At 42.8% G+C, this 26400-nt stretch overlaps 1 protein-coding gene across 2 annotated transcripts in view; it reads right to left on the reverse strand.

Annotated features, from left to right (window-relative positions):
- Positions 1–26400, reverse strand: part of TRPC6 (transient receptor potential cation channel subfamily C member 6) — a 94797-nt gene that overhangs the window by 6936 nt on the left and 61461 nt on the right. For both annotated transcript variants that reach the window (XM_066620186.1, XM_066620185.1), the window contains exons 3-9: positions 26097–26276; positions 22208–22372; positions 10150–10366; positions 7782–8015; positions 4552–4816; positions 2838–3033; positions 319–522 (exon numbers count right to left, since the gene is read on the reverse strand). In XM_066620186.1, coding sequence (XP_066476283.1) covers positions 319–522; positions 2838–3033; positions 4552–4816; positions 7782–8015; positions 10150–10366; positions 22208–22372; positions 26097–26276 — 1461 coding nt within the window. The remainder of the gene's footprint in view (positions 1–318; positions 523–2837; positions 3034–4551; positions 4817–7781; positions 8016–10149; positions 10367–22207; positions 22373–26096; positions 26277–26400) is intronic.

A 26400-nucleotide genomic window follows, 5' to 3' on the forward strand; every position in this document is an offset into this window, starting at 1 on the left:
TGTCTTTGCTTTGCTGAGATATCCAAGAATACCTTAGCCAAGCACAGCCAATCGCCTCGCCGATGTAAGTGGAAATGTGTGGGCCTGCTTTACGGAGACAACCACAGCTGTGGCTTGCCAAGTAAAGTTAGCCAACAATTGTGGAACATCGCACATTTACAAGCTCAATTCCTAAAAATGTAAGCCACAGAATCAACTTGATAGCTTTGGCTATTTCTAATTTAAACCCGAATTACACAGCCGTCCCACTGAGGGGCTGGAACAGGTAAAGTTATTTGCAACTCTGGAATATGGCAGCGTGTCCCATTATGACATTACCTGATTTAGCTCTGCATCTTCCTGAAAACCTTTTTTATGGCAAAGTAATAATTTATAAATCCACGTCTTTATTCTGAGTGAGAGGTAAATCAGAGATTTGGGACTAGGCACTAGGTTGAAAGGTACTGGAAGCGTCCTGCCCTCCTCAAAATAGGAGAACCATAGTTTTGCTCTTGCAAACTTCCATTCCACATCAGCATCATCCTGGAAGGCACAAGAAACAGTTTACAAACAACAAAGCAAACATCAACCAAATGTAATTTTGCTGACTATCAAAAGTTAGGGTAAAACAGTTCTACACACAACTATAGGAAATAATAGGAATGCTGCCTTCTAAGAATGTAAGAGCAACCTTACTGGCTCAGGCTAAGGGGTCCATTGAATCTATAAACCTGTTGCCAACAGTGGCTAACCAGATTCTTCTGGAGAGTTCACAGGAGGACATTACATGAAGTTTGCAGCTTGAAAAATCATGCCCATTGTCAGCAATGAATACAAAAATTGGAAAGGCAATCAATTTTGACAACTTCTGTTGGCATGAGAGCATGATGTTTACTGTAATTCATTCATTCATTCATTCATTCAGTTGTGTAAACTACTTTGTGAGTTACCTTTATTGAAAAGCTACTTTATTGAAAAGCAGCATATGCATTCTTCCTAATACTCCTAAACCAATCCAGACTAGAAAACATAGGTGGGACTATAGCTTGTATAGAAAATACAGGTAGGAGTACAAGTTGAGTCTTGGCATCCATGAGGGTTCTGTTCCCAGAATCCCCAAAAATAGCATTAAAGGAAATCCATTTAAAAAACAATGTCCTTTTGCTCAGTGATTTAAAAATAGCCTCCCTTACCATTGTAATGCACAAGAGTGGCAATAGGCACACAGTCTCTCTCCACGTGTTTAGAAGTGCCTGGAAAGAGAGAGACTGATTGCCTGCTGCCACAGTTACAATGGCAAGCAAGGTTATTGTTAAATATTGTTAAAAGATGTTTTTCCTTTAATTTAAAGGGCCCTTCTCATCATGTTGAGATGAAAAATCTGTGGATAATCAGGTTATACCTGTAGTTTGTATTTCATATTTTCCAGGACCAACACAGCACCCATTGTCTGTATTGGCCCACAATGTTGCTGATTTTATACACTGGTTGGTTGGCAACCTTCAGTCTCAAAAGACTACAGCACCCGGTATTCCCAAGCGGTCTCCCATCCAAGTACTAACCAGGCCTGACCCTGCTTAGCTTCTGAGATCAGACAAAATTTTATACACAGGTACAAACAAACATCCTGTACTTTGTATTATCACATATTCAAAATCATTGGAAGATCACAACACATTCATCAAAATGAATCTAGGTATAGAAAGCCATTTTTTAAAAATGTGTATTATTCAAACAAGGCCAATGTCTGTGGGTTTCAAAGGTTAAGCTAGTGGTTAACTCAAACCTGCACAGTTTGTGACCTACCAAGACAATCACACTTCTCCAGTCATGTACAGCTTTATGTCTGAATGTGAGACCAGCTGGGAACCCCTGAGTTCCAGCAAGAAAGAAAGACAAGAAGCAAGTGTAATTATATAAAGTATAATAATAAAAAATTCATAACGGATAATCTGCCACTCTTTAAGAACTCCTGGGACCAAATCCTACTCAACTTTCCAGCACTCATGCAGCCCTTTTGTAATGGAACAAACATTCCCTTACCTTGAGGAGGCCTCTGTGACTGTGCCCCCCACAGTAGGATGCAAATGAGCATCCCATTAGCACAGCTATATCAGTGCTGGAAAGTTAGATACAATTGGGTGCCTGAAATTGCCACCTGAGGGCCCCATTCTATCCAATTTTCCAGCACCGGTGCAGCCACAATGCAACCCCAAGGTAAGGGAACACATGTTCCCATACCTTAAGGAGGCCTCTGTGACTGCTGCCCCACCACAAGATGCAGTGCATGCCCTATTAGCACAGTTGCACTGGCACTGGAAAATCGGACAGGATTGGGTCCTGAGTTGACTATTCTTGGACTACTGCCCAACAATGCCTACTGTGTACATTTTTAATTCTGTGTACTGAGTACATTTTTAATTCTTCTGATCTGTTAAACCAGCCATTTCAACCACTGTGCTGTAGCACACTGTACAGTACACACACAGCACACAACCACTGTGCTGTGCCGCAGATGGCCTACAGGTGTGCTGCGGGAGTTTGGGGGAGGATCATTTGTTAGTAGGGCAACTGAGGGATGCGAGCCCCTGCTGTCAGTGCTGCGTGCCTTGTCAATTGCCAAAAACCGATAGTGTGCCTTGACACTTTTAGTGCCTTGTCAGTGTGCCGTGAGATGAAAAAGGTTGAAAAATCGCTGTATTAAACAGTTTAGAATACAGCAAAACAGACTGTAAAAAAGGATTATTTGAGTTTCATCATGAAATTATCTTTGGGGAAAAAATTAATGTACTGATATTAAAAAAAAAATGGCCAGAAATTACAATGGAAAGGCTAAAAATAATTCAACAGATTATTACCTCAATCTCTTGGAAAGAGCTGTTGATCATTGCAATAAGCATGTTCAAGAGTACAATCACCATGGTGACATTATAAACACCATAGAGAACATAGCCAATGTTCTCAATAAATTTGTGGTTATAATTTATGACAACTGATTTCACTTCTGAGAGTCCAAATATTGCCCAGAATAAAGTCTTGAAGCTTTCTTCCACCCTGGAGAGAAAAGAAAAGTCACCAAACATGAACATGTCGGGTAGTGAAACATCTAAAAAAGCTGCACATCAATAGCGTATTGATTTTGGCACCACTGGAAGCTTTTCCCCTTCCAGAGTTTATAGCAGCTCTGTGGGACAACAAGAAAGGGTTAAAAAAAAACCAACCTTCCCTACAGGCTCAATTCTGATGTCCCCCTTCCATGGCTGCTATTTGACTTAAAGCACCACACACATAAATCCACAGGACTAACTATATGTTTAACGTAATAGGTACTTTGGCACTAAGGTAATAAATATAATTACATATTTATTGCCTGGAAGAACCTTGAGGGTCACTCAGTCCAATTTGAGAAAGAGCAGCTAATGCATAATTGCTTGTGTCTGAAGCAGGCTTCTTCTCTAGTCCAAATTTTGGCATCCTCTTACCTAACTTTCCCTTTTCCTCATGCTGTGGGGTGTGAGTAAGTCACCTAGTTCTCAGGTACTACAGGACCTTACTATAATCTTATCTGGGTATTTTCCAAGGTATTATAAAAGCAGGAGGGTGAAAGGAAATCATTGTTTTTTTACTGGGTAACCTATGAAATTGCTAGGAGCAGTTTGATTAGTCACCATGGATTATTTCCCCTTTCAGACTCAATAATAAGACACAAGTGGGAGTTTACGAGCTGCTCACAAGTTGGTTATCAACGTGATACATACATGGCCAGCCTGGATGGTACCTTTTGAAAATCTGCCCTATCTGTGTAGTGTGGAAGCCTTCCAGCCCTTGATTGTGACCTGAATTTCTGAACTTTATCTTGAATATTGCATATGTTGCTGGTGTTATATAGGCAGGCCATTTTCTAGCATTAAAGCTGATATGGGTGGCTGGAGACATCCAAGGTAGGGCAAAACTATGAGGTGAATATGGAAGGAAGGTACAGTCTCCCTCGCTACTACATTGATGGGATGGATAGGGGAACAGATATTGTTTGATCTGGCACACACGTGAGCTCACTCTATGTGCTGCTGACTTCCACTATGATCTTACAGCAGAACGGGTAAAGAGACTTCATACTAACATACCTAGGATCACAACAGCATTATGTATTTATGCAAAGTAAATAGTACAAATAATGCGGAAGTGTTCTTCATGTGTTGCTGTTTGCTGTGGCAAACTGAAGTGACCACAGTTTGGATGCAGTGGTGCCCCACTTTAAACGAACCAAAATAATGGTCACAGGACTACTCTACCCTGAATCTGAGATTCAAGGACCCTGTGGAACTCCGATTAAAACACCAATCACCTGTCATTCATTCATGGGGCAACTAGTACAAGCTTAGGAAATATTCTTGGCAAATCAATGTTTAAGAATTGTACATCACAGCTGCCTATGACCATGAGGTTGGGTATTTACATCTTACTCATACTAAACACATTGCAAGACCCAACAGGCCTAATCCAGATTATTGCCATCCTTTGAAATCATTTGCATTCATAAAACAGGAGCAGATTTCAGAAACAATAACTTACGTCGTGAATGCTTCATTTTGTTTTGCCCCCAAGTAGTAGGAGTAGAGGTTAAACATTCCTATCATGAAGGCCACAAAGACCATGATAAATATGACCATGAACTTGAATATGTCTTTCACAGTTCTACCAAGAGATATCTGCAGAGGTCCAAAGCTTTCATTGGCTGGCAGAATGTAGGCGATTCTTGAGAAACTTAAAACCACAGCAATTGCATATAGGCCTTCAGATATGATTTGAGGGTCAGATGGATCCCAGTCTATTCTGGCTAAAGAGAAAACACAAGGGTCTATGTTTAATATTTTGAGATACAGGCATTTACATGCATAAAAGCCAAGCTCAGTCTTGGAGGGCTTGCTTTGTACTTCCTTGCTGTCAGAAGGATGGGAGCAGGTTGGAAAAGAAAAAAGCACCTTCTCCAGTGTAGCACTGAGGTTGTGGAATGCCCTCCCAAAGGACATCTGCTTGAAGTCCTCATTGTTTGCTTTCAGCAAGCAGGGAAAAATCTGAATTTTCCAGCATGTGTTTGCTATGGTTATGGCTCATTAGCAAAAAGTTTGCAAATCCTGCTAAAAGTTTTAAATGCTGCTACTTATTTCTTCTGGATTGGCTAATAGCTGCTGGGTTGTTTATTTTTTAAGGTTCCAGTATGTTAAGTTTAAACATTTGATGATTGTTTTTGTAATATATATTTTGTAAGATTATTTTGTTACTGACATTGAATACAGGTGGCCCTCCTCACCTCTGGGTTCGGCACCTGTGGATTTGACCCAACATGGGTGCTGAGCCCACATCTGTAGGGCCTCAAGAACCTCTCAGATGCAACCAGAAGGCACTTCCTGTAACATCTGGGAGCACTGGCATCGCTAGGGGGGTGACGGGGGTGCGGGCCACACCAGGTGACGCGCTGGGGGGTGATGTGCCCCGGGGGAGGATGTGCTAACATTGCAGGGTTAGGAGCTACCATGTCATGCCACAGACTGTTGGATGCGGAATGGCCAGTGGAGTGCAATGCAAAAAACAGAATTCAAATAGCTCCTTTCATTCAAAAGTTATGGCCAAAAAACCGGAAGGAAAAAATGCATGGAGCCCTATGGAAAGTGAAAGTGAGCTGTATCTCTCGTTTACTCGTGAGTAGGCGTACTTGCCATAGTCCACCAGAAAGGGCAGGCTGAGAGGAATCCAACAACACCACAATGGTCCCGATCCAATGAATGCAGCCCCCCAAAACACCTGAGAAGTCCCCCCTCCCAGCTGCGAGTCTGAGCCCGAAACGAAGCCACGTGGCCACGTTTACTCACAAGCAGGTGGACTTGCCTTAGTTGAGGCAGGCTAAGAGGCTCCAAGGACGTCAGAATGGTCCTCATCCAATGAGCGCAGCCCCCAAAAACACCGGAGAAGGAGGTTCCTCCCTCCCAGCTGCCTCCCTCCCAGTCTATGGAGCCCTATGGAAAGCAAAGCAGCCTCACAGTTGCGTTTACTCGCGAGTAGGCAGACATGCCTTGGCTAGTGGTCAGGCCAGGCAAAGGGGAATGTGAGGACACCAGATGGGTCCTGATCCGATGGAGCTGCTCCAGAAGGCAGCCTCCTCCCCCCCCCCCCAAAAAAAAAAAACAAAAAAGAGGTTTGAATGGTAAGGGGAAAGTTTTCTATTTTGCACTTGCAAAGCCAGAGGGTCTTTATCTGGATATGCCTGAAATAGAAGAACTTTAAACTGGGCACTGGGGAGGGCTGGATATCTCAATGATTCTTTTTGGGGGGTTGTTATTGCAGGCAGACTACAGAGTAAGCTCCATTGACCACTATGGGACTTCAGAGTAGACGTGCACAGGATTGGGCTCAGGGGCTTCAATCCTACCCACACTTTCCTGAGAGTAAGCCCCATTGACCACAATAGGACTTACTTCAGAATAGATTCACTTGGTGGAACAGGACTGGCTCCCCCTTATTTAATTATTTCTTTTATTTTAATTTAATTATTCATAATTATTTATTTTAATTTGCTTGATGATGTCACTTCTGGCCATGACATCACTTCCAATGGGTCCTGGACAGATTGTCATTCTAAAAAGTGGGTCCCAGTGCTAAAAGTTTGAGAACTGCTGCAATAAGTTGTTAGTAAGTTGACACGGGCGTGTGTGTGTGTGTGGGGGGGGGAACTCTACAAGTTTTCAAAATCACTAAAATCAGAATTTGGAGGAATAATACCATCGTGTTATATGTCAATCAATGCGTAATTTCATGCAGAATGAAATGAAACAAACCACATTGAAATATCTGTGTTATAACAAAAGGTACAGCCAAAAAAACGGTGGGGGCAGGGTGATGGTACATCACCACGCCCACCTGGGGCGTTGCCCCGCCCACTACATGGGGTGACGCACAGGCCTCCCACACCGGGTGTTGCGAATCCTAGTGACGCCACTCTCTGGGAGGACCTGTGTGGCCCTTCCATGGATTTCATTATTCACTGTATAACCCGTACAGACTGTTAACCACTGAGAAATATAGTTTTCCCAGGTCACCTGAGTTCTTAGTATGGAATTCAGAGGAAGGAGTCCTAGATCATACAATTTCCAGGGTACCCGAACCATCTGCAATGTTGCTGCTGCAGTGTTCAAAGTGCCAGGGAGAGAGGCATTTGCTTGGAGATTAAATCCAGCCAGAGAAGAATTCTTGGGAATGTGGTGCTCAGTTCAGAATATTACCTAGCATTATGAGCTGAGCAAATGCATTTTCCTGATGAGGTGAAATTTAACTTCTGGTGACACTGCTAAGGAAGGATTCATTTTCTTATCTTTTTCAGAGATACAAATGCACGTGTTCTACCACTAGGTCCCAGTATAGTGCTGCAGCATTACTTTCAAGCAGCATACAAGAAGTCTAACAAACATCATACCGAAGTCTACTGAACAAAGAGAACACAGAAAACAGTGGCTACTCCATTATCTATGATAAGGTACGACAAATACTTTCAGTTCCATGGAACTAGTGCATGAATATATTATACACACACAAATCAGGACAAAAGGGGACTACTGTTCACTCTTAGAAGGAAACATTATTCTGCTTAGGTTTTAAACAAATGACTGCAAGCCCATGTAGAATACAGATAAGGAAGACAGATCCGCTTGGGATTTCAGTCATGTCAACTCAGCCTTTGAAACCAATTCAATCAGCATAATTCTTTTTAGCTCTGCACAAAAATCTAAACAGTTCCTATTCGAACTCACCCAAAGTGTAGTACTTTATGTTGGGATCCAGCATGGCAGTGGACAAGTCCTTCATACCTGTGTTGGCATCAACAATGTTCTGGGCTTTGGAAGCATGCCAAAAGGCCATGAACCTTGCAATAAACGAAGCTGCAAAAATAGCTAGCATACCAAAATCTAGCATATTCCACAACTCAAACAGGTATTCCTTGGGACCTTGGGACCAAATTTCTTTACACTCTGACCATATCATACCTAAGGAAAGAAAAAGAGGTCAGGCACTGAATTCGGTTTTGACTACATATTCATCCCCTTTCATTGTGTAAAATGATACTGGAGAAAGATTTGCGCTTTGAATAGTTTAAATAGAAGAGATTTGTACTTTAAAATTTCCCAGTGTAGCAAGAGATGAGCTAGCTTCTTTCAAATCCAGTTATTTCTTGGTTCTTTTGTCAGCTCCCCGCTGCAATGGTGTAGCTAGAGGGGGTGCAAAACGCTAAGTTTTGCAGGAAGCAGCATGCAAGCAGCCCCTTCTCAACCCCTTTGGAGCCATTCTGGGTGGTGGGAGAAAAACTGGAGACACACCGTTTTGCTCCCATCACACAGAATGGCTCCAAAGGGGAGGGGCTGCATGCATGCTGCAGTAAGGCTCTGCAAAACTTAATGCACCCCCTTTAAGCTATGCCACTGCCCCTCTGTGATGGATGAGAAAACCAAACTTCTGCAGGGGAAGTCCCAGCAGCTTTTAGGTAAGAAATGCCCCAAATTAGTGAAAAATAGGGGAAAAATGGGGCAAATTTAGCTATCCCCCCATTAGATACTTGCAGGAGAAACTTCAACAATCCGGTGCGTGATACAGTGGGTAAAACCGCGACCTGATAGAAGACCAAGAAAAGAACAGATGTGGAAGATGGTGTTTTCATTCTTGTTTTTTGCTAGAAGATGTAAAATTGCACCACAGATCTCCAGCTTGCAACCTGGAAACTGTAATTGGCATTCTAAATGAATGAATATGTGTTATAACAAGTCTATTATGTTATATTTGTGACTTCTCATGATAAATGTATTAAGTTTGGTGGTCTCCATTCTTTTCATGCCTCCCACATTTTCTGTGCCACTTGTTGTTTTAATTAGCTTTTAAAGTGTAGCAGTTAATTTAACTGGAAAGCTTTCTTTTACCCTGTTGACTTTCTCTGATGTTGTGCATTAGTTCCCTCCAGTGGCCATTGGTAATATTTTAAAATGCTCATTAGTGTCAAATTATTATCTTGCCTGTAAGAAACAACTCTCTTTTTTAAAAGTGCCTTAAAAATATTGAATTCTTTAAATAATGCAACCTAAAATAAAATCACATTGGTTTCATTATATGTACGTTATTAATTCTACAGTTTAGCTGTTCTCTGCTGCTTTTATTTATTTATTTATTTTTTGCATAAAGCTAAGGGGATGAAAGGGAAGATTCATATACCTATATCAAGAGTTGTGTGTGTGTGTGTGTGTGTGTGTGTGTGTAAACTAGAACTCCTTTTTTTGAAATGTAAATTGAGAATAATTTAATAACAACATGTCACTTGCAAGCTCCTGGGTGTTTTAGATGTGACTATCAAATATATATATATACATATAAAATATATTATCTGAACAGAATTGTGTGTCCTACATGCATTGAAGTCAGTGAGGGTTAAGTTTTGGAACTGGGTTAATTGGTACAGACTTCATGGACCCAACTCAGAAAGTGTTTCCCAATATGAGTAGCAGGTAACCAAGTATCAAGGCATACTGCACAAGAACATTTTTTGGGCTGACTTTGGGTTCGCATGGGGCTCCCCGCTCTCCCGGAAGGCTGCTGCAGGGACTGGTAAATAAATGCCAGTCCCTGCACCCCCCTTAGTGAAGCAATCCTGGGGACTGTGTCACTACCTCCCCCTTGCCCCCTTGCCCCCTTTATAGGGCAGAGTCCACGGCCCTCTGGCTGGGGCATCGTAATGCCCCAGTTTGAGAAACCCTGATTTAAGGAATAGATAGCTTAGGGCCCAGTCCTATCCAGCTTTCCAGCACTGATGCAGCAGTGTCAATGGGACATGTACTGCGTCCTGTGGGGGGGGGGCAGTTACAGAGGCCTCCCCAAGGGAACATGTGTTCCCTTAGCTCAGGGTTGCATTACAAGCTGCACTGGCCCTGGAAAGCTGGATAGGATTGGGCCCCTAAAAAGTAAGATGATGGCATGGCAAGTATACTCACAAACAAGTACATAAAAGAAGACAAAAAAAATGAACGTTCAAAAGGCTGATCCCTTGGTATTTCTCATACTTTGTTATAATGAGACAAATGTATCCAGAAGAAGCACAGTTCATCATAATAAGACAGAAATTTGGAGAATAGTTTTTACCTATTACCCAAGAGATAATAAGCATCTCCATCCAGGAGAAGCATGAAGTTTTCATCCGGAACAGCTGTTTTCCACCATCTGTTCTGGTTTCATTTGGCAACAATTTGGTACCATTGAATCTATCAGCGGCATTCATCACTAGCAGCCCAAGAAAAATGGTGAACGAGGCTGCATGTGCCACAAATTTCATGAATGGTCCTCGCATGACTCTACCCAGCTGCAAACACATCAGAAAAGACAGGAAAAAAAATTACACTAACTTATTTCAGACTAAATTCATTAGAAGATAGCAAGCAAGAAGAAGCAACAATTGGATACACTGAGCCATGTGTAAAATCCGTATGCCAGAATGCAATTTTTAATTCTCTTTTAGCAGGTTTATGTATTTGTTTTTAAGAGTATCTACATACCACTTTTCAACAAAAAAAAAGTTCATTAAGAAGTGTACATTGTAATAGGATTGAGGAAATGATTTCCTGTCCCAAAAGGGCTTGCAAGCTAAAAAAGAAAGACTTTGGAGAAACACACTTTGAGGGGTTGAAAAATGGTTATATCCCTACTTAGTACAAGGGGCCACCACTTGTAGGGGTATTGTGTGTGTGTGTGTTGCTCAGATCACACAAGTACTTAAGGACTGTAACACTGCAAAGCACTGGAAAGAGGAAATGTCACACTATAGACTTGTGTGAGTCTGGATCATTGGGGAGAAGACCTGGCCTCTCAAGGCTGTCTCCTCAGTGTAAGACAGAGAGACATGGCACAGCCCCAGTGTTCAGCAGGCATATAACACAGGCCCAAATCCTAACCCATTTTCCAGCACTGGCATAGCTGTGCCAATGGGACGTGTGCTGCATCCTGCAGTTGGGGGGCACTCACAGAGGCCTCCCCAAGGTAAGGGAATGTTTGTTTCCTTACCTAGGAGCTGCATTGCCCTTATGTTGGTGCTGGAAAGTGGGTTAGGATTGCACCCATAGTTCATTTGCTGTGCAACAGGCATTCATAAGGATGTTCTCAGATATACATAACAAAGGTAGCATTAAGCAGTTGCAAAGGCAAAAAGAAACCATCAAAGCTGCTATCAGTAATGAGTTATCTGGAAATGGGAAACTACCACTAAATAGAATGTTATTTAATTCCATACTTTATTCAGGGTATAATCCATTAAAGAAATAAAGGCATGATTATAAAAATGTTATGACAACAAACACATCAAATGTTGATGGTTATAAGACATGTCACCTATGATATAGCTATCCCAGATCATGAACAAGCCAAATTCAAGTCTGCAATAAAATACTGTATATCTCAATAATCTCAATAATTCAATATTCCTCCCAAATGCTTTTCAGTGTGTTGGAAAATATTTTCATTATCTCAAATGTTGCTCTTTCAGAAGGCTCAGGTGTCATTATGGGAATCCAAATGCATCTAGCTGTCCTTGACCATTCATGCCTGTGAGTTATTCTGTGCAGGTTACTAGACTGACTATGACGTAAGGCAGCCACACTTCCTTCTGAAGGTTCACTGTTCCCAGTCTTTTTGTCTTATGGCACACCTGGAAGCCTATATCTTAGAAGGGATGAGTAATGGGACTGTTGCTTTGAAATGAAAGAAGCAGCAGCTGCTCCTATCCAAATGTGTTGATAGATTTAAAGGTAAACTAGGACACCTCTGGGATGGAACCTGACAACTATCCTGGAATTCCTCCTTTACCTCTGAATCTGCTGTTGAACTGGGACAAAAACAACAAAGGTTGGGGAAATAATTTCAGGGAATACAAAAAATCTCACACAAAACAACCTGATATTATATCCACTTACAGAGAGCTAGATGTTTGTCACAGACCTATCTAACTCCCTGTGCAACAATAAAGCCACACCAACAGGCACATACTGCATCCTGTGGAGGAACCTGGGGTCGTGAAGACCTCCTCAGAGTAAGGGAACTTGCCCCAGGGTAAGTACTTGCTGCCCTGTTGAATCTACTCAGACCTGCACCAGCTATATAGCTATATATAAGAACATCAGAATAGCCCCACTGGATCAGGCCATAGGCCCATCTAGTCCAGCTTCCTGTATCTCACAGCGGCCCACCAAATGCCCCAAGGAGCACACCAGATAACAAGAGACCTGCATCCTGGTGCCCTCCCTTGCATCTGGCATTCTGACATAACCCATTTCTAAAATCAGGAGGTTGCACATACACATCATGGCTTGTAACCCGTAATGGATTTTTCCTCCAGAAACTTGTCCAATCCCCTTTTAAAGGTGTCCAGGCCAGTCGCCATCACCACATCCTGTGGCAAAGAGTTCCACAGACCAACCACATGCTGAGTAAAGAAATATTTTCTTTTGTCTGTTCTAACTCTCCCAACACTCAATTTTAGTGGATGTCCCCTGGTTCTGGTATTATGTGAGAGTGAAAGAGCATCTCCCTATCCACTCTGTCCATCCCCTGCATAATTTTGTATGTCTCAATCATGTCCCCCCTCAGGAGTCTCTTTTCTAGGCCAAAGAGGCCCAAATGCCGTAGCCTTTCCTCATAAGGAAGGTGTCCCAGCCCAGTAATCATCTTAGTCGCTCTCTTTTGCACCTTTTCCATTTCCACTACGTCTTTTTTGAGTTGCGGCGACCAGAACTGGACACAATACTCCAGGTGTGGCCTTACCATCGATTTGTACAACGGCATTATAATACTAACCGTTTTGTTCTCAATACTTTTCCTAATGATCCCAAGCATAGAATTGGCCTTCTTCACTGCCGCTGCACATTGGGTCGACACTTTCATCGACCTGTCCACCACCACCCCAAGATCTCTCTCCTGATCTGTCACAGACAGCTCAGAACCCATCAGCCTATATCTAAAGTTTTGATTTTTTGCCCCAATGTGCATGACTTTACACTTACTGACATTGAAGCACATCTGCCATTTTGTTGCCCATTCTGCCAGTCTGGAGAGATCCTTCTGGAGCTTCTCACAATCACTTCTGGTCTTCACCACTCGGAAAAGCTGGTGCAAGTTCTAGTGAACCCAAGAAAGCAATCAAGCCTGGGAAGGGGGATAGGATATTGGTTGCACCAATGCCCTGACACAGCCCCCTTCCCAGCCTCAATCCAGCCTCCTCCCTGTGCCAATCTTTTTCCCATTCCTTTCTCTCCCTGCCTCATTCCACCCACCCTCTGCATCCCTCTTGTCCCCTGCAATCTTACTGGTGCAGGTGCTCTTTCTCCAACGACTGGCATGCGGTCAGGCCATGCTGAATGACTTGTTGTGCTTTGTGACAGCTGTAAAGGACCTTATGCTGGCAGACCACTAGTTCTGGCAGAGTAAGGCCCTGTTAAGATTGGGACATCAGTCTGTTGCAGCAAACAAAACAAAGAGTCTTATGGCACTTCAAAAACTAAAAGATTTGTAGTAGCAGGAAATAATGAGGTCTTATGTTCCCTTCAGCACGTGCATGACCTCAGCTGTGTGTATTCAATAAAAGGATGACATCCAAATCAATATCACTAAAACTATGCGAATGTGTTAGTTGACCAAAAGTTCCAGGAAAGCCCCTTTCCACAGCTCTATGTGGGCCAGTCCATCAATCTGTTTTGAGGGTTTTGAATTACGTTCACAGCTGGAGCAAATTCCAGCTAGTCTGTTTTTCCAGTAATAATATTTTGAAAAGCCCTGAGCGCTTGCTACGTAAGTCACCCCTCACAACTACATCCAGAAAATATTCATAAGAACATAAGAACAGCCCCACTGGATCAGGTCATAGGCCCATCTAGTCCAGCTTCCTGTATCTCACAGCGGCCCACCAAATGCCCCAGGGAGCACACCAGATAACAAGAGACCTCATCCTGGTGCCCTCCCTTGCATCTGGCATTCTGACATAGCCCATTTCTAAAATCAGGAGGTTGCACATACACATCATGGCTTGTACCCCGTAATGGATTTTTCCTCCAGAAACTTGTCCAATCCCCTTTTAAAGGCATCTAGGCCAGATGCCGTCACCACATCCTGTGGCAAGGAGTTCCACAGACCAACCACACACTGAGTAAAGAAATATTTTCTTTTGTCTGTCCTAACTCTCCCAATTTTAGTGGATGTACCCTAGTTCTGGTGTTATGTGAGAGTGTAAAGAGCATCTCTCTATCCACTCTGTCCATCCCCTGCATAATTTTGTATGTCTCAATCATGTCCCCCCTCAGGCGTCTCTTTTCTAGGCTGAAGAGGCCCAAACGCCGTAGCCTTTCCTCATGAGGAAGGTGCCCCAGCCCCATAATCAGTCGCTCTCTTTTGCACCTTTTCCATTTCCACTATGTCTTTTTTGTGATGTGGTGACCAGAACTGGACATAATACTCCAGGTGTGGCCTTACCATCGATTTGTACAACGGCATTATAGTATTAGCCATTTTGTTCTCAATACCTTTTCTAATGATCCCAAGCATAGAATTGGCCTTCTTCACTGCCGCCACACATTGAGTCAACACTTTCATTGATCTGTCCACCACCACCCCAAGACCTCTCTCCTGATCTGTCACAGACAGCTCATAACCCATTAGCCTATATTTGAAGTATTCCTTTTTATGGTTTCTGAGTTTAGTGTGTATGTATGTTTTACAACTACAACAATGAGTGGAGATGAAAGCAGCTCTCTCAGAGTTCAAAACTGTGAGGAAAGGGGGAAGACTGCAGTAGTTGCCATAGCCCCATCTCCAATTCTGCATCTCTGAATTCCGGTCCAGAGGTGTAAAGCTAAAGGGAGACCATTTTGATATCAGTCTGCAAACTTCACTGAATTACTGTTAGCTATAGCAACTAGCAGTGGTTATGGGACCATCACACAGGATTGTGCAGTCTGCATTATTATTGCATGAATCTGCAGCAAGAGCGGGACTTTTTTTTAAGGTAAATACTTTGTGCTTTCCTCTCTTACAAAAGAAGATTACAAAAACTGAAGAGAGACTGCAGGACGGTGACACATGCTAAAAAAGGGCAACACTATATAGTTGGCAACCTTCAGTCTCGAAAGACTATGGTATTGCACTCTGAAAGGTGGTTCTGGAACAGCGTCTAGTGTGGCTGAAAAGGCCGATTCGGGAGTGACAATCCCTTCCACACTGGGAGCAAGTGCAGTCTGTCCCTGGCCTGTCTCCCTGGCTATGGGCCTTCCTTCTTTGCCTCTTAGCCTCAGACTGTTGGCCAAGTGTCTCTTCAAACTGGGAAAGGCCACGAACACTAGGGTTCTACTTAAGGAAAACATGGATGAAGAATCTAGTTTCCTTCAGTGTAGATAAGGCTATATTTATCTTCTAATGTTTTTGCTGACATACTTTGTTATTTAAAGCTTAATAAAGCCTCTAAAGTATATGCATACTTTTATACATTCCTCAATGGAAACATATTCAGAAACCCATCAACACAGATGATTAAGTTTGTTTACATGGGCTAATGTGGATACCAAGAATACGTTTTCCAATAAGTCCACACCAGACATTTTTAATGGGTGGACAACTCTGTATATTCTGTATAGGGACTCTTAACTATTTCACCTTCTATAATAATAATAGTAATAGTAATAGTAATAGTAATAATAATAATAATAATAATAATAATAATAATAATAATAATAATAATAATAATAATAATAGCCTTTCTTGGTCGTCAGATTTTTCCTCAGACTTTAATTCAAGGCGGTTTACATAGGCAGGCTATACTAAATCCCAATAGGGATTTTTACAATTGAAGAAGGTTCTGTCTTTCAAGAACCACAACATTTCAGATGGATCTTTTATGATCTGGTATCACATTCCGGCCTCCATTTTCCTCCCACACAGGCTGACAGCGGCCAAAGAGCAGGTGGAATAACTCGGCATAACTCGGCTAGGCTTGTCAGCTGCTTCAAGGTCTTGCTGTTTATGGTGCCGGTGGCCTCGAACTGGCGACCTTCAGATGTTATCTTCAGGCAAACGGAGGCTCTACCCTCTAGACCAGACCTCCTCCCCCTTCTTTAAACTCTAAAAAGATAACAAGTGAATCTTAATATTGCATTTATCTAAAGCTCCAATCATGGCTATATCCAACTACAACTTCTTTGCTGTTTCACTATATCTATCCGCTTTCAGACCCAAGACAGGAGACAAGATTACGGACCACCTGAAGCACCATCTGTTGATGCAGAGGTGACCATCTGTTGACCACCTGAAGCACCATCTGTTGATGCAAAAAAATAATAAACAATTTTGGGCAGTTGTAGCAGGTTCGTGTAGATCAGAAACATACGACCCTGCTATTATTCCATCATCTACATGGGTTCAACACTTCACAGACATTTTTTACGATAAGAGCAAATCCCCAGACGCCTATCCTGACTTCACCTCTGTGGATCTGCCTATCTGGCCTCCTGTGACCCCTGAGGAAATTAAAGAACTAATTATGCAATTGAAGCCAGGGAAGGCTGCAGGGCCAGATGAAATACCACCTGAGCTTTTAAAAGGCGATCCGGAATGGTGGGCCCAGTTACTTGCCCACGTCCTTACAGTGATTGACAGTTCTGGCCTATTGCCCAATGTCTGGCTTACAGCGACAGTTATTCCTATCCATAAAAAGGGTGACCCTACCACACCAGGAAATTTTCAGCCCGTTAGTTTGCTTTCTGTAATAGGTAAGGTTTATGCTAAATATCTATGCAATAAACTTACTCTCTGGGTTACTTCGCAAGGCATCTTAGGCCCCGAGCAATCTGGCTTCTGTCGGGGCAAATCAACTTTGGACAATTGTTTGATCCTATCTCATTTGGCCCATAAGCAGGTTAGGATATGCAAGGCTCGCCTTTATGTAGCCTTCCTTGATCTGAAAGGTGCCTTCGATTCTGTGGATAGGGAGCTTCTTTGGTCCAAGTTGGAAAACATGGGGATTGATAAAAGATTGTTGCTGCTGATTAGGTCCCTCCATCTAAATACTTCATGCAGGGTTAGATGCTCCTGGAGTGGGAATCTAACTCATTCCATCGCTACCAACAAAGGGGTCAAACAGGGCTGTGTCTTGGCCCCCATGCTTTTCAATCTGTTTCTAAACGACCTTGCCCCATCCCTGAAGGAAGTAGATAGCCATTGCCCGAAGCTTGGCGCAAGCCAAGTGCCGCTACTTCTGTATGCGGATGATGCAGTACTGATATCCCGTACTAGGATTGGCCTAAAACGTCTGCTGAATCGCACTGAAGAGTATCTTCTGTCCAACAAATTGCAAATCAACTATGCTAAATCTAAGATAATGATATTTGCCAATAGATGGAAGGCTTTTAAGTGGTCTTGTAATGGCAATAAAATGGAGCAGGTTAAGCATTTCAAGTACCTGGGAATCAACTTCCATTACAGGCTCACTTGGGCTTTTCATCGTAAGGCAGTGCAGAACGCATCCAAACTGGCGTCCTCAGCTATTTCCCGTTTCTTTTTTACCTGCGGCAATGGTTATGTTCCAGCTGCTCTGGAGGCATTTAAGGGAAAGATTCTTTCCCTGGTCCTTTATGGCTCTCCCGTCTGGTATAAGGCTATTACCCAACCATTAGAACGCATTCAAGCCTCCTTTCTGCGGAAGATTTTGGGTTTACCCAGGTGCGTTCCCTACTCGGTTCTGTGTCTTGAGGTGGGGTTAATTCGGCTAAAGACGACTGCTTGGCTTAGATTACTGAAATTTTGGTTTAGGACTTTATTTAACCCTACCTCCTCTGGTCTAATGCTCCAATTATTGTCGGATTCAGTCCTGCCATTAGAGATCACTGATCTTCTAACCAAGCTCAAGTCAATAGGGCTGGACACTGCAGAGCTAGGCATGATTGGGTGTGATGCTGCTTACAGAATCGTCAAAGAAAGAATTCTTGACATCGAACAACAAGAGCTGTTTAGTGCCGCCAGAACCACATGCTCTCCACTCTATCTCCATGTTCCAATCAGTTTCGGGAAACTGGCCTCCTTCTTTTATCACCTGGAGTGCCCACAGGCTCGGAGAGCATTCACACTTGCAAGATGTAATGCTCTTCCATCAGCCGTGTTATCGGGCAGGTTCAGTGGTATTCCCTACTCGGAGAGGAAATGCAAGTGTGGTAGGGATTGTATTGAGACCATAACACATACCCTTTTCTACTGCCCACTTCATGACGTCTCACGCAAGAAATATCTAGGCCCTTTGCTAACTAGGATGCAGGGCTGGGAGGACTCAATCATGCTTCAGTCTCTCCTTTCCACATCTGACTCTGAGACCCTTGATAGGGTCGCTGCCTTTTTATCTGGGGTAATTGCCAGGCAGAGCTCTGGAACTCTGGGCAGTATGTGAGGAAAAGACTGATGTCTATGTTGTGGTGTCTTTGTATATTTTTGTTTTGTTTTGTTCTTTCTCTGTATTTTATGCCAATAAAGGTCTACTGAACTGAACTGAACTGATGCAGAGATGTGAGGGGAAGGAACATACTCCTGACTTATTACTTATAGCAGTGGTTCTCGAAATTTTCCAGCCCACGGCTCCCCTGATCCTTGTGGCCATTGGCCACAGCTCCCCATTACATCACATCACCTCAGTTACCCCCCAAATGGGGATGAAGGTGTTCTAATTATACACTAGAAACAAACAGACAGACCAGGGAGACAGACCAGGGACAGACTACACTTGCTCCCAGTGTGGAAGGGATTGTCACTCCCGAATCGGCCTTTTCAGCCATACTAGACGCTGTTCCAGAACCACCATTCAGAGCGTGATACCATAGTCTTTCGAGACTGAAGGTTGCCAACCCTGCTGGTGTTGCATCTTTTTAGATTGTGAGCCCTTTTGGGACAGGGAGCCATTAGTTATTTGATTTTTTTCTGTAAGCCACTTTGGGAACTTTTTGTTGAAAAGCAGTATATAAATACTGTTAATAATAATAACATGGGAAGTATCCCCCACCCAGGAGGCAGGAGGAAAAAGGGGGATGGCTGAAAAGGAACGGGTATTGCTATTTTTTAATCAATTTTTGGAGACAAAGCCATCAGGAGTGGCTTTTTTCTCTTTTTTGAAGGGAGAGGAAAAAGAGAGCATATTAGAGAGTAATATGTCATTTCCTATTGAATCTATTGACAAGGTCTAACAAAAAATATTTGCATTCAATGCACACATAATTTTCCAACAACCTAGAAAGCTCATGTCCCAATGTCACATTAAATGTGCATATTTTCACTTACACAGTATCCAAATACTGAAGCGTTCTGGGATTTGGTATTAAATATACACCACTAAAGATATAAGGCTCAGGCCCAAATGCCAACCAACTTTCCAATACTGACATAGCTGTGCCAATGGGTTATGTGCTGCATCCTGCAGTTAGATGGCAATCACAGTGGCCTCCTCAAAGTAAGGGAATATTTGTTTCCTTACCTCGGAGCTGGAAAGTTGGTTAGGATTGCGTCCTTATTAAACTAGTCTGAACAGAGAAAGATCTGAGATGAGTGAGTGGAGGACAACGAAGATACAGAACTGTAAACAAATGTTAGAAGACAAAGAAGCATGAAATGGAGGTTATATGGGAGTCAAGGACATGAAGCGGCTAGCTGGAGGAATAATAAGGCATGAAATAGGCTTAGAAATAGTGATCCCTTATATTAAAAACTAAATAGGACTATTAAAATATGTCTAATTGATATCCAAACCCATTTGTGGCTGAGTACATAAGAACATAAGAAGAGCCCTTTGATCAGGTCAAAGGCCAATCAAGTCCAGTGAGTAGTACACAAGATGTCTCAGAGAGCACACAAGATAACAAGATACCTGCAACCTACATGCCCACACTCTGAGGCTACAGACAGTCCAAAGCAAGCCCAAACAAAAAGGAGTGCAGTGTGCAATGGGAAAGGTACAATATTTTGCTAGTGAATCAAAATACTGCTGATGTGTTTAAACCATAGCTCACAACAAAATTAGAGCAGACTGTGTTTACAGTAAGATCAAAAGAGAAGTTAAAGTTCAGTTATCATAACTGAAAACTATATACACTGCCAATTTCCCGCACCCGCACCCCCCAGACAGTTGCAGCTGCATATGCAAAAAGAGGTTGTTTTACTCTTGTTACTGAGTAGGAGAAGCTGAATTTTTTTGTAGATTACACCAATCATCTTTTACAATGATTAGTATCCAAGTATTTATTCAGCTCTTTGAACAGTGGGAAATGGAGTAGCTGATGCATCAGATTGCCAGCAACCTGCTTTTCACAAGTTCAGAACAGGCACTCTCTGGTTTATGAAAGGGTTCTGTCCTAGAGACCTTTACTCAAGTTGAGTTTTAAGAGGGAACCAAGCTGTGCAAGAAGCGACTGCATGAACTAGGCCAGCATGCTTTCAACCAGTCAACAGCATTAAGCTGTTTGTCTCATTTTCAACTCCCTTGAGTAGGAATGTTGTAATTTAACAGGCTTACGGTTTGAACTGATAGTTACTACATAATACAACAAAAATATGGCCGCAGTCAAGATGCTTTTGCATCTCTGTTTCTTTGTTAGTTCATATCGTGCCATCCTCACAAATAAAAAACAAAGTTTGGTGAACGTAGTGCAAATGCCATTACAACAAATTACCGTAGATAGTCACATATAGTACCTGAAATTTTTGCAAAGTAATCAAGCTCCAATTGTCACTTCTGATCTCCGGGTCAATCAGAGGGCAGAGCCTTTCAACTCTGAACAGTTTGTTTCTCAGCTGAGCTGTTGCTCAGCTCAGGCAGGCTCCTCCTTAGTTGCTATAGTTCCTTTCCAGGGACATTCTAGCCAAAGTTAACCTTTAAATCTCCTTCCTTCTGCTGCAGTCTGGTTCTGGTTCTGCTTGGCAAATGCTTGCAAAGCAGGTCTGTTTTTTGAAACACCAGGATGGGACCCTCCTTCCCAGGCTACAATTCAGTGCACCATGACTTAAGAATAACGCCCATGGAAAGCAGTGAAAATGTCTCATCTCTCTGCTGTGAATTGAATTGCACACTCTCAGTTATGTGTTATGGGTTGTATGTTGTATGTAGAGCTTCTGGCTTAAAACACCAGACACCTTAAAGGTGTCTTTGATTCATGGTTCTCATGTCCACCTTCAAGGTGGATTTGATTCATGGATCTCCTGCAGTGGTTCCCAACCTTTTTCACTTGCATATCCCTTGGCAGCCTATTTCCATAAATTGTACCCTTCATATTGGCAAAATGTTTGTAATTACAAGACTTCATCTCCTCCATATGAAAGCCCAGACTTCATGTATTCATCACATACTGTCTCTTTTCATCTGTTTGAAGAACAGAAGACTCTGCCGTTGCACTGTTTTGCACCAGAAGTGTGCTGAGAAATTCTGGGTGATTGATCACTTTTCATATTATGTTTCAGCTTTTTTACTGTGCTGGTTTTCAATCACTGGTTCACAGATGAATTGATGACCAAAAACCAGCTATTGGTGGGGCTTTCACAGCCAACTAGCTACCTCCCTTCCTGCCTTGCTGCTCCTTGGAAGGCATTCCTGCCTTGCAAGGCTTTCTGGAGCACGGCCTGTCTTTTTCTGCCATTATTTCATTCTTTTTTCAATGGGAGTACATGAATACCAGGTTGGGAACCACTGTTTTACTGGTATATAGTTTACAGTCCACTTACTCTGATAGTGTTTACAAAAAGGTGGTGAAGACCAGAATTTAAAAAAGAATAAAAATGTATCTTATGATCTTTTACTATGTTTTTAATAAATTAGAGACTACGGTTCTTAGGTAACAATTAGTTGTGGGTTATTTTTCAGGATCTGGCCTCAGGTAAAATCAGACAAAACTATAGTCAGACACTCCCCTAAGTTTAACCCCCGACTTATCCGAGGTTCACAGAAAATTCCATGATTGTTGGCTCAAAACCTGCCCTCGACTTATCTGTCGGTCGACTTATAGGCGAGTCTCTGCGGTGACTTGCTGCAAAAAACATTAAGTGCCCTTCTTCTATGTGAGCATATTTCTTTTCCGGCTTCAAATCTGCATGCAAATAAAGAAAAGAAGCAATGAGAAGGCTGCTACAAGTCTGCATGAACAAGTACCTTACTGCATGGAGCAATCCAGTAGGCCATGGACAGGAATGGCAGACCCACCGCAACAGCGAGAACCACTAAAAACTTCACTGCCATGGTCTGTTGTCGTAAACCCGATAGATTCTCATACCAGATAGAGAGGAGCTGTTGCTGGCAGTTGGGATGTGCTACAAACTAATGACAAAGACAAAGAGAATATTACCACCACCAATCTGTCACTCATTTTGAAACTAGTCTGCTACAGTTAGGTTAGAAAATGTAAGAATTGGAGAAAATAAGTTAATCAAGTCATTATCTTGAAGGAAGCACAGCAATATGAACATGAGATCCTGCTGTGTGTAATATATGGCTAAAACATTTTGGTTCCTTGTCTGGCAGATACTGCAGTAAATTTTCAGCAAATGTTGTTCTTTAAATTACAACTCCCAGAAGACTCTTCTCGCAAACAAGTGGACAGAACCACTGACAGGATAGTTCAAGCAAATGCTATATCTTGCTTTGTACTCTGTATTAACACACGGCTTGAAAGATACTTCTGGAATGCTTGCAACCCAGGCATGATGGTCATTTCCATTCTTTTTTTTTAATCTCATACGACAGAGAAAATATTTTGAAACTGTTAGACGTGCTTTAGTATTCTGGCACCCGCAATTAAACAGAAACTCTACCACAGGCACCTTGTGGACATTATGACCCAGTTCATACAGAAACAGGAAGCCATGCTTTCCTACATACATGAATGATGTATATACAGTCGTGCCTTGCATAATGAATGCCTCGCGCACCGAAAAACTCGCAGAATGAAAGCATTTTGCGATTTTTGGTGACTCGCACAACGAATTTTTATGACCCTTGCTTCGCAAGACGAATTTTTTGTTTGTTTGTTTTGGTTAGTTTTAAGGGGGGGATCTTCATGCCAGTTTATGATCCTGTTCACCCTAATAAGGGGGGATCTTCATGTCAGTTTATGATCCCATCCACCCTAGTAAGGGGAGGATCTTCATGTCAGTTTATGATCCCGTCCACCCTAGTAAGGGGAGGATCTTCATGTCAGTTTATGTAAGTAAGTCCCATTGTGCTTGCTCCCAGGAAAGTGTGCAAAGGATTACAGCCTTCAAACTCCCCACTCAGCATCCCCCCCATCGCTCATTCACCCTCTCACTGCCCCATTTCCTTCACGTTTCCCCCCATGATCACGCCAAAAGCAAGCAATTGAGTGCAGCTGCTCTGTCCTCCTCCCCAGCTTAGAGCACAATCCTGTGCATGTCTCCTCAGAAGTAAGTCCCATTGTGCTTCCTTGTTTCCCTCCATGATCACGGCAAAAGCAAGCAATTGAGTGCAGCTGCTCTGTCCTCCTCCCCAGCTTAGAGCACAATCCTGTGTGTGCCTCCTCAGAAGTAAGTCCCATTGTGCTTGCTCCCAGGAAAGTGTGCACAGGATTACAGCCTTCAAGCTCCCCACTCAGCATCCCCCCCTTTTTGAAATCCTCAGGACAGTATGTATGCCTTTAAAGAGCACTTAATAAACACTTTGTAAACCAAATTTGACTTTGTTCTGACTTTTCTTGCCCATAGGAACGCATTAATTAAATTTCAATGCATTCCTATGGGAAAACGCGCTTCGCAACACGAAAAACTCACATAACGAAAGGACACGCGGAACGAATTAATTTCGTTTTGCGAGGCACCACTGTACATACATATGCATACATGTACATACATAGTCATGTTGTGAGAATAGATGATGGCAGGATCCCAAAGGATCTCCTCTATGGAGAACTCGTGCAAGGAAAGGGCCCTACAGGTAGACCACAGCTGCGATACAAGGACATCTGCAAGAGGGATCTGAAGGCCTTAGGAGTGGACCTCAACAGGTGGGAAACCCTGGCCTCTGAGCGGCCCGCTTGGAGGCAGGCTGTGCAGCATGGCCTTTCCCAGTTTGAAGAGACACTTGGCCAACAGATTGAGGCAAAGAGGCAAAGAAGGAAGGCCCATAGCCAGGGAGACAGACCAGGGACAGACTGCACTTGCTCCCGGTGTGGAAGGGATTGTCACTCCCAAATCGGCCTTTTCAGCCACACTAGACGCTGTTCCAGAACCACCATTCAGAGCGCGATACCATAGTCTTTCGAGACTGAAGGATGCCAACAATCACATACATACATATGCCTGACTGGGCTGCCGGCCCTAGCGCTTTCTGACAGTTGAAGTGATCTCAGTCAGCGACCATTTTGGAAGTTCTGCCATAAAAACTGTTAGAACTCCCAAGATGTCACTGGACTTTTTCGTACCCAGTGGAGCAGGTTAGGCAGTGGCAGGGGATGGGGTGAAACTGGGTGGGGTGAAAAAAGGCAGGGAGGGGGAAATAATGAGGGTAGGGAGGCTGTGAAAGGGGGTAGATTAGGCAGCAATGGCAAGTACTAGATCCGATCCCTTTTGGCAGCCTCCTCACCACCTTTCACTCCTTGGACTTGTGCCAGGTAAAGAGCTGGCGCAGGTCAAAGGAGACCCATTGTGGAGCGAAAAGTTTACAGAGTGGTAATGGAATTTAAGTCACCTGTCTAAAGCCTCCCAATCTGTGTCCCCCCCGCCGCCCCCAGATATTGCACCTTTTTGGTGTGGCTGCACCAGTTGGGAGGGGAGTTAGGATTAGGCTCCGAGTCTCCCTGAGCCATAAGCCTATGTGCTCCACCTCCTCTTTTGCATGTGGCGAATGCAAAACTTTTTGCCTTGTCTTCTCTAACTATGGTTTAAAATTACCACAGACTTCAGTTCCTAAGCAATGTAAAAATGTGACTTATCAAACCAAACAGAACAGCTTTCCGTCTTCTCCACACGTGCCCCAAAGTGGAGACTAGGAAAGGGGGAGCATGCAAGCCTGTGGTTTGCAAAGGCTTGTTCACACAGAGGGAAACTAGTTTCCTGCTACACTTGAACTAAACTTACAGAGTTTTGCTTCCCCTTGATTTTTCCTGCAACTATGAAGTTTTCATTTGCATAGTAATTTTAAATTTATCAAATGTTTACTCCATTACTGGTGTTCTCTTTAACAGCCCTACTTTACTGATGCAGACCTAAGTATGATATTTAACAACTTGTTGCACAATCGGGCCTCACGCTGCAGAGCAGGGGGAACCTTGAAGCCATGTCTATCACCTAGTCCATTAAAAAAAAAAATTTAAATCTCAGCCTGATGTTCTGTACTAAGTATTTATTTTTGTAATACTAAATAGATTTACATTTTAATAAATGCTTTGAAGCTCCACACGAAACAGGAACACTCTAGAATAAAGTTAAGCTGGATATTAAATATCCACTCTGTTATTTTTATCTTCCAATGAGTTAGGTCAGTGTTGTTTTCTTTATAACCAATGCTGTGTCCTGCTTCAGAAGCTTAATCAGAGTTCCATCACGGTATTAAATTGCAAATTATGTGGTTAAGGTACCTCCTACACCATATATTACTGCTACATTTTTACTTAGCGATATAGCTCACTTTAGCCCCCTAATCTTCCTTGACTGCGTGGTCACACAATAGTTTTCTAGGTATTGATTTAGCATTTTAGAGCCATGCTGGAAACACAGAGAGCATGCAGAGCGAGCCATTCGAGTGAAAATGTAGATTTTGCCCCGCTTAGAATACGGAAAGTCATGCATACTGCCTCTTAGTACTGGCATCCCCAGTTATATGCAGTGTTCATAATTGCCAAAAGCACTCCCAAACAAATTAGAAAGCCACCACAAAAAGTCTCTTTGCCTGCCAAAAGTTGGGACAATGGTTCTATCACATAGCACCCCACACACTAATTGGTTGTGCCATACTACCATTTTTGTATAGGATGATATTAATAGAAGCATTTCCAACTGAATCAGCTACTTTTAATAAAATCAGAGCTTACTTTTTTCACTTCATACTTAATGGCAAGTTTTAAGCGGCTAAGGCTGGGACGGCCTCGCTCTCCATAGTGCAGTTCAACATCTCCATTCAGAATAGCTTCCACTTCTTCTGTGTTTCTGCACAAATCGAGAAGTCCAACCACAAAGTCCTTGCATTGCATAGACAGTTTTTTGTAATCATTCTATAAAGGAAAAGAAACCACAAAAAGACCATTCTTTACAAGCAACCAGAACAGCATCAAGAGCATAATGGGATACAGTACTCTGTCAGATCACAGTGGTTCATTTTTGGCCCGATCCTACCCA

This window comes from Tiliqua scincoides, chromosome 3 (assembly GCF_035046505.1).
Source record: "Tiliqua scincoides isolate rTilSci1 chromosome 3, rTilSci1.hap2, whole genome shotgun sequence".
In the NCBI taxonomy this organism is placed as follows: domain Eukaryota; kingdom Metazoa; phylum Chordata; class Lepidosauria; order Squamata; family Scincidae; genus Tiliqua; species Tiliqua scincoides.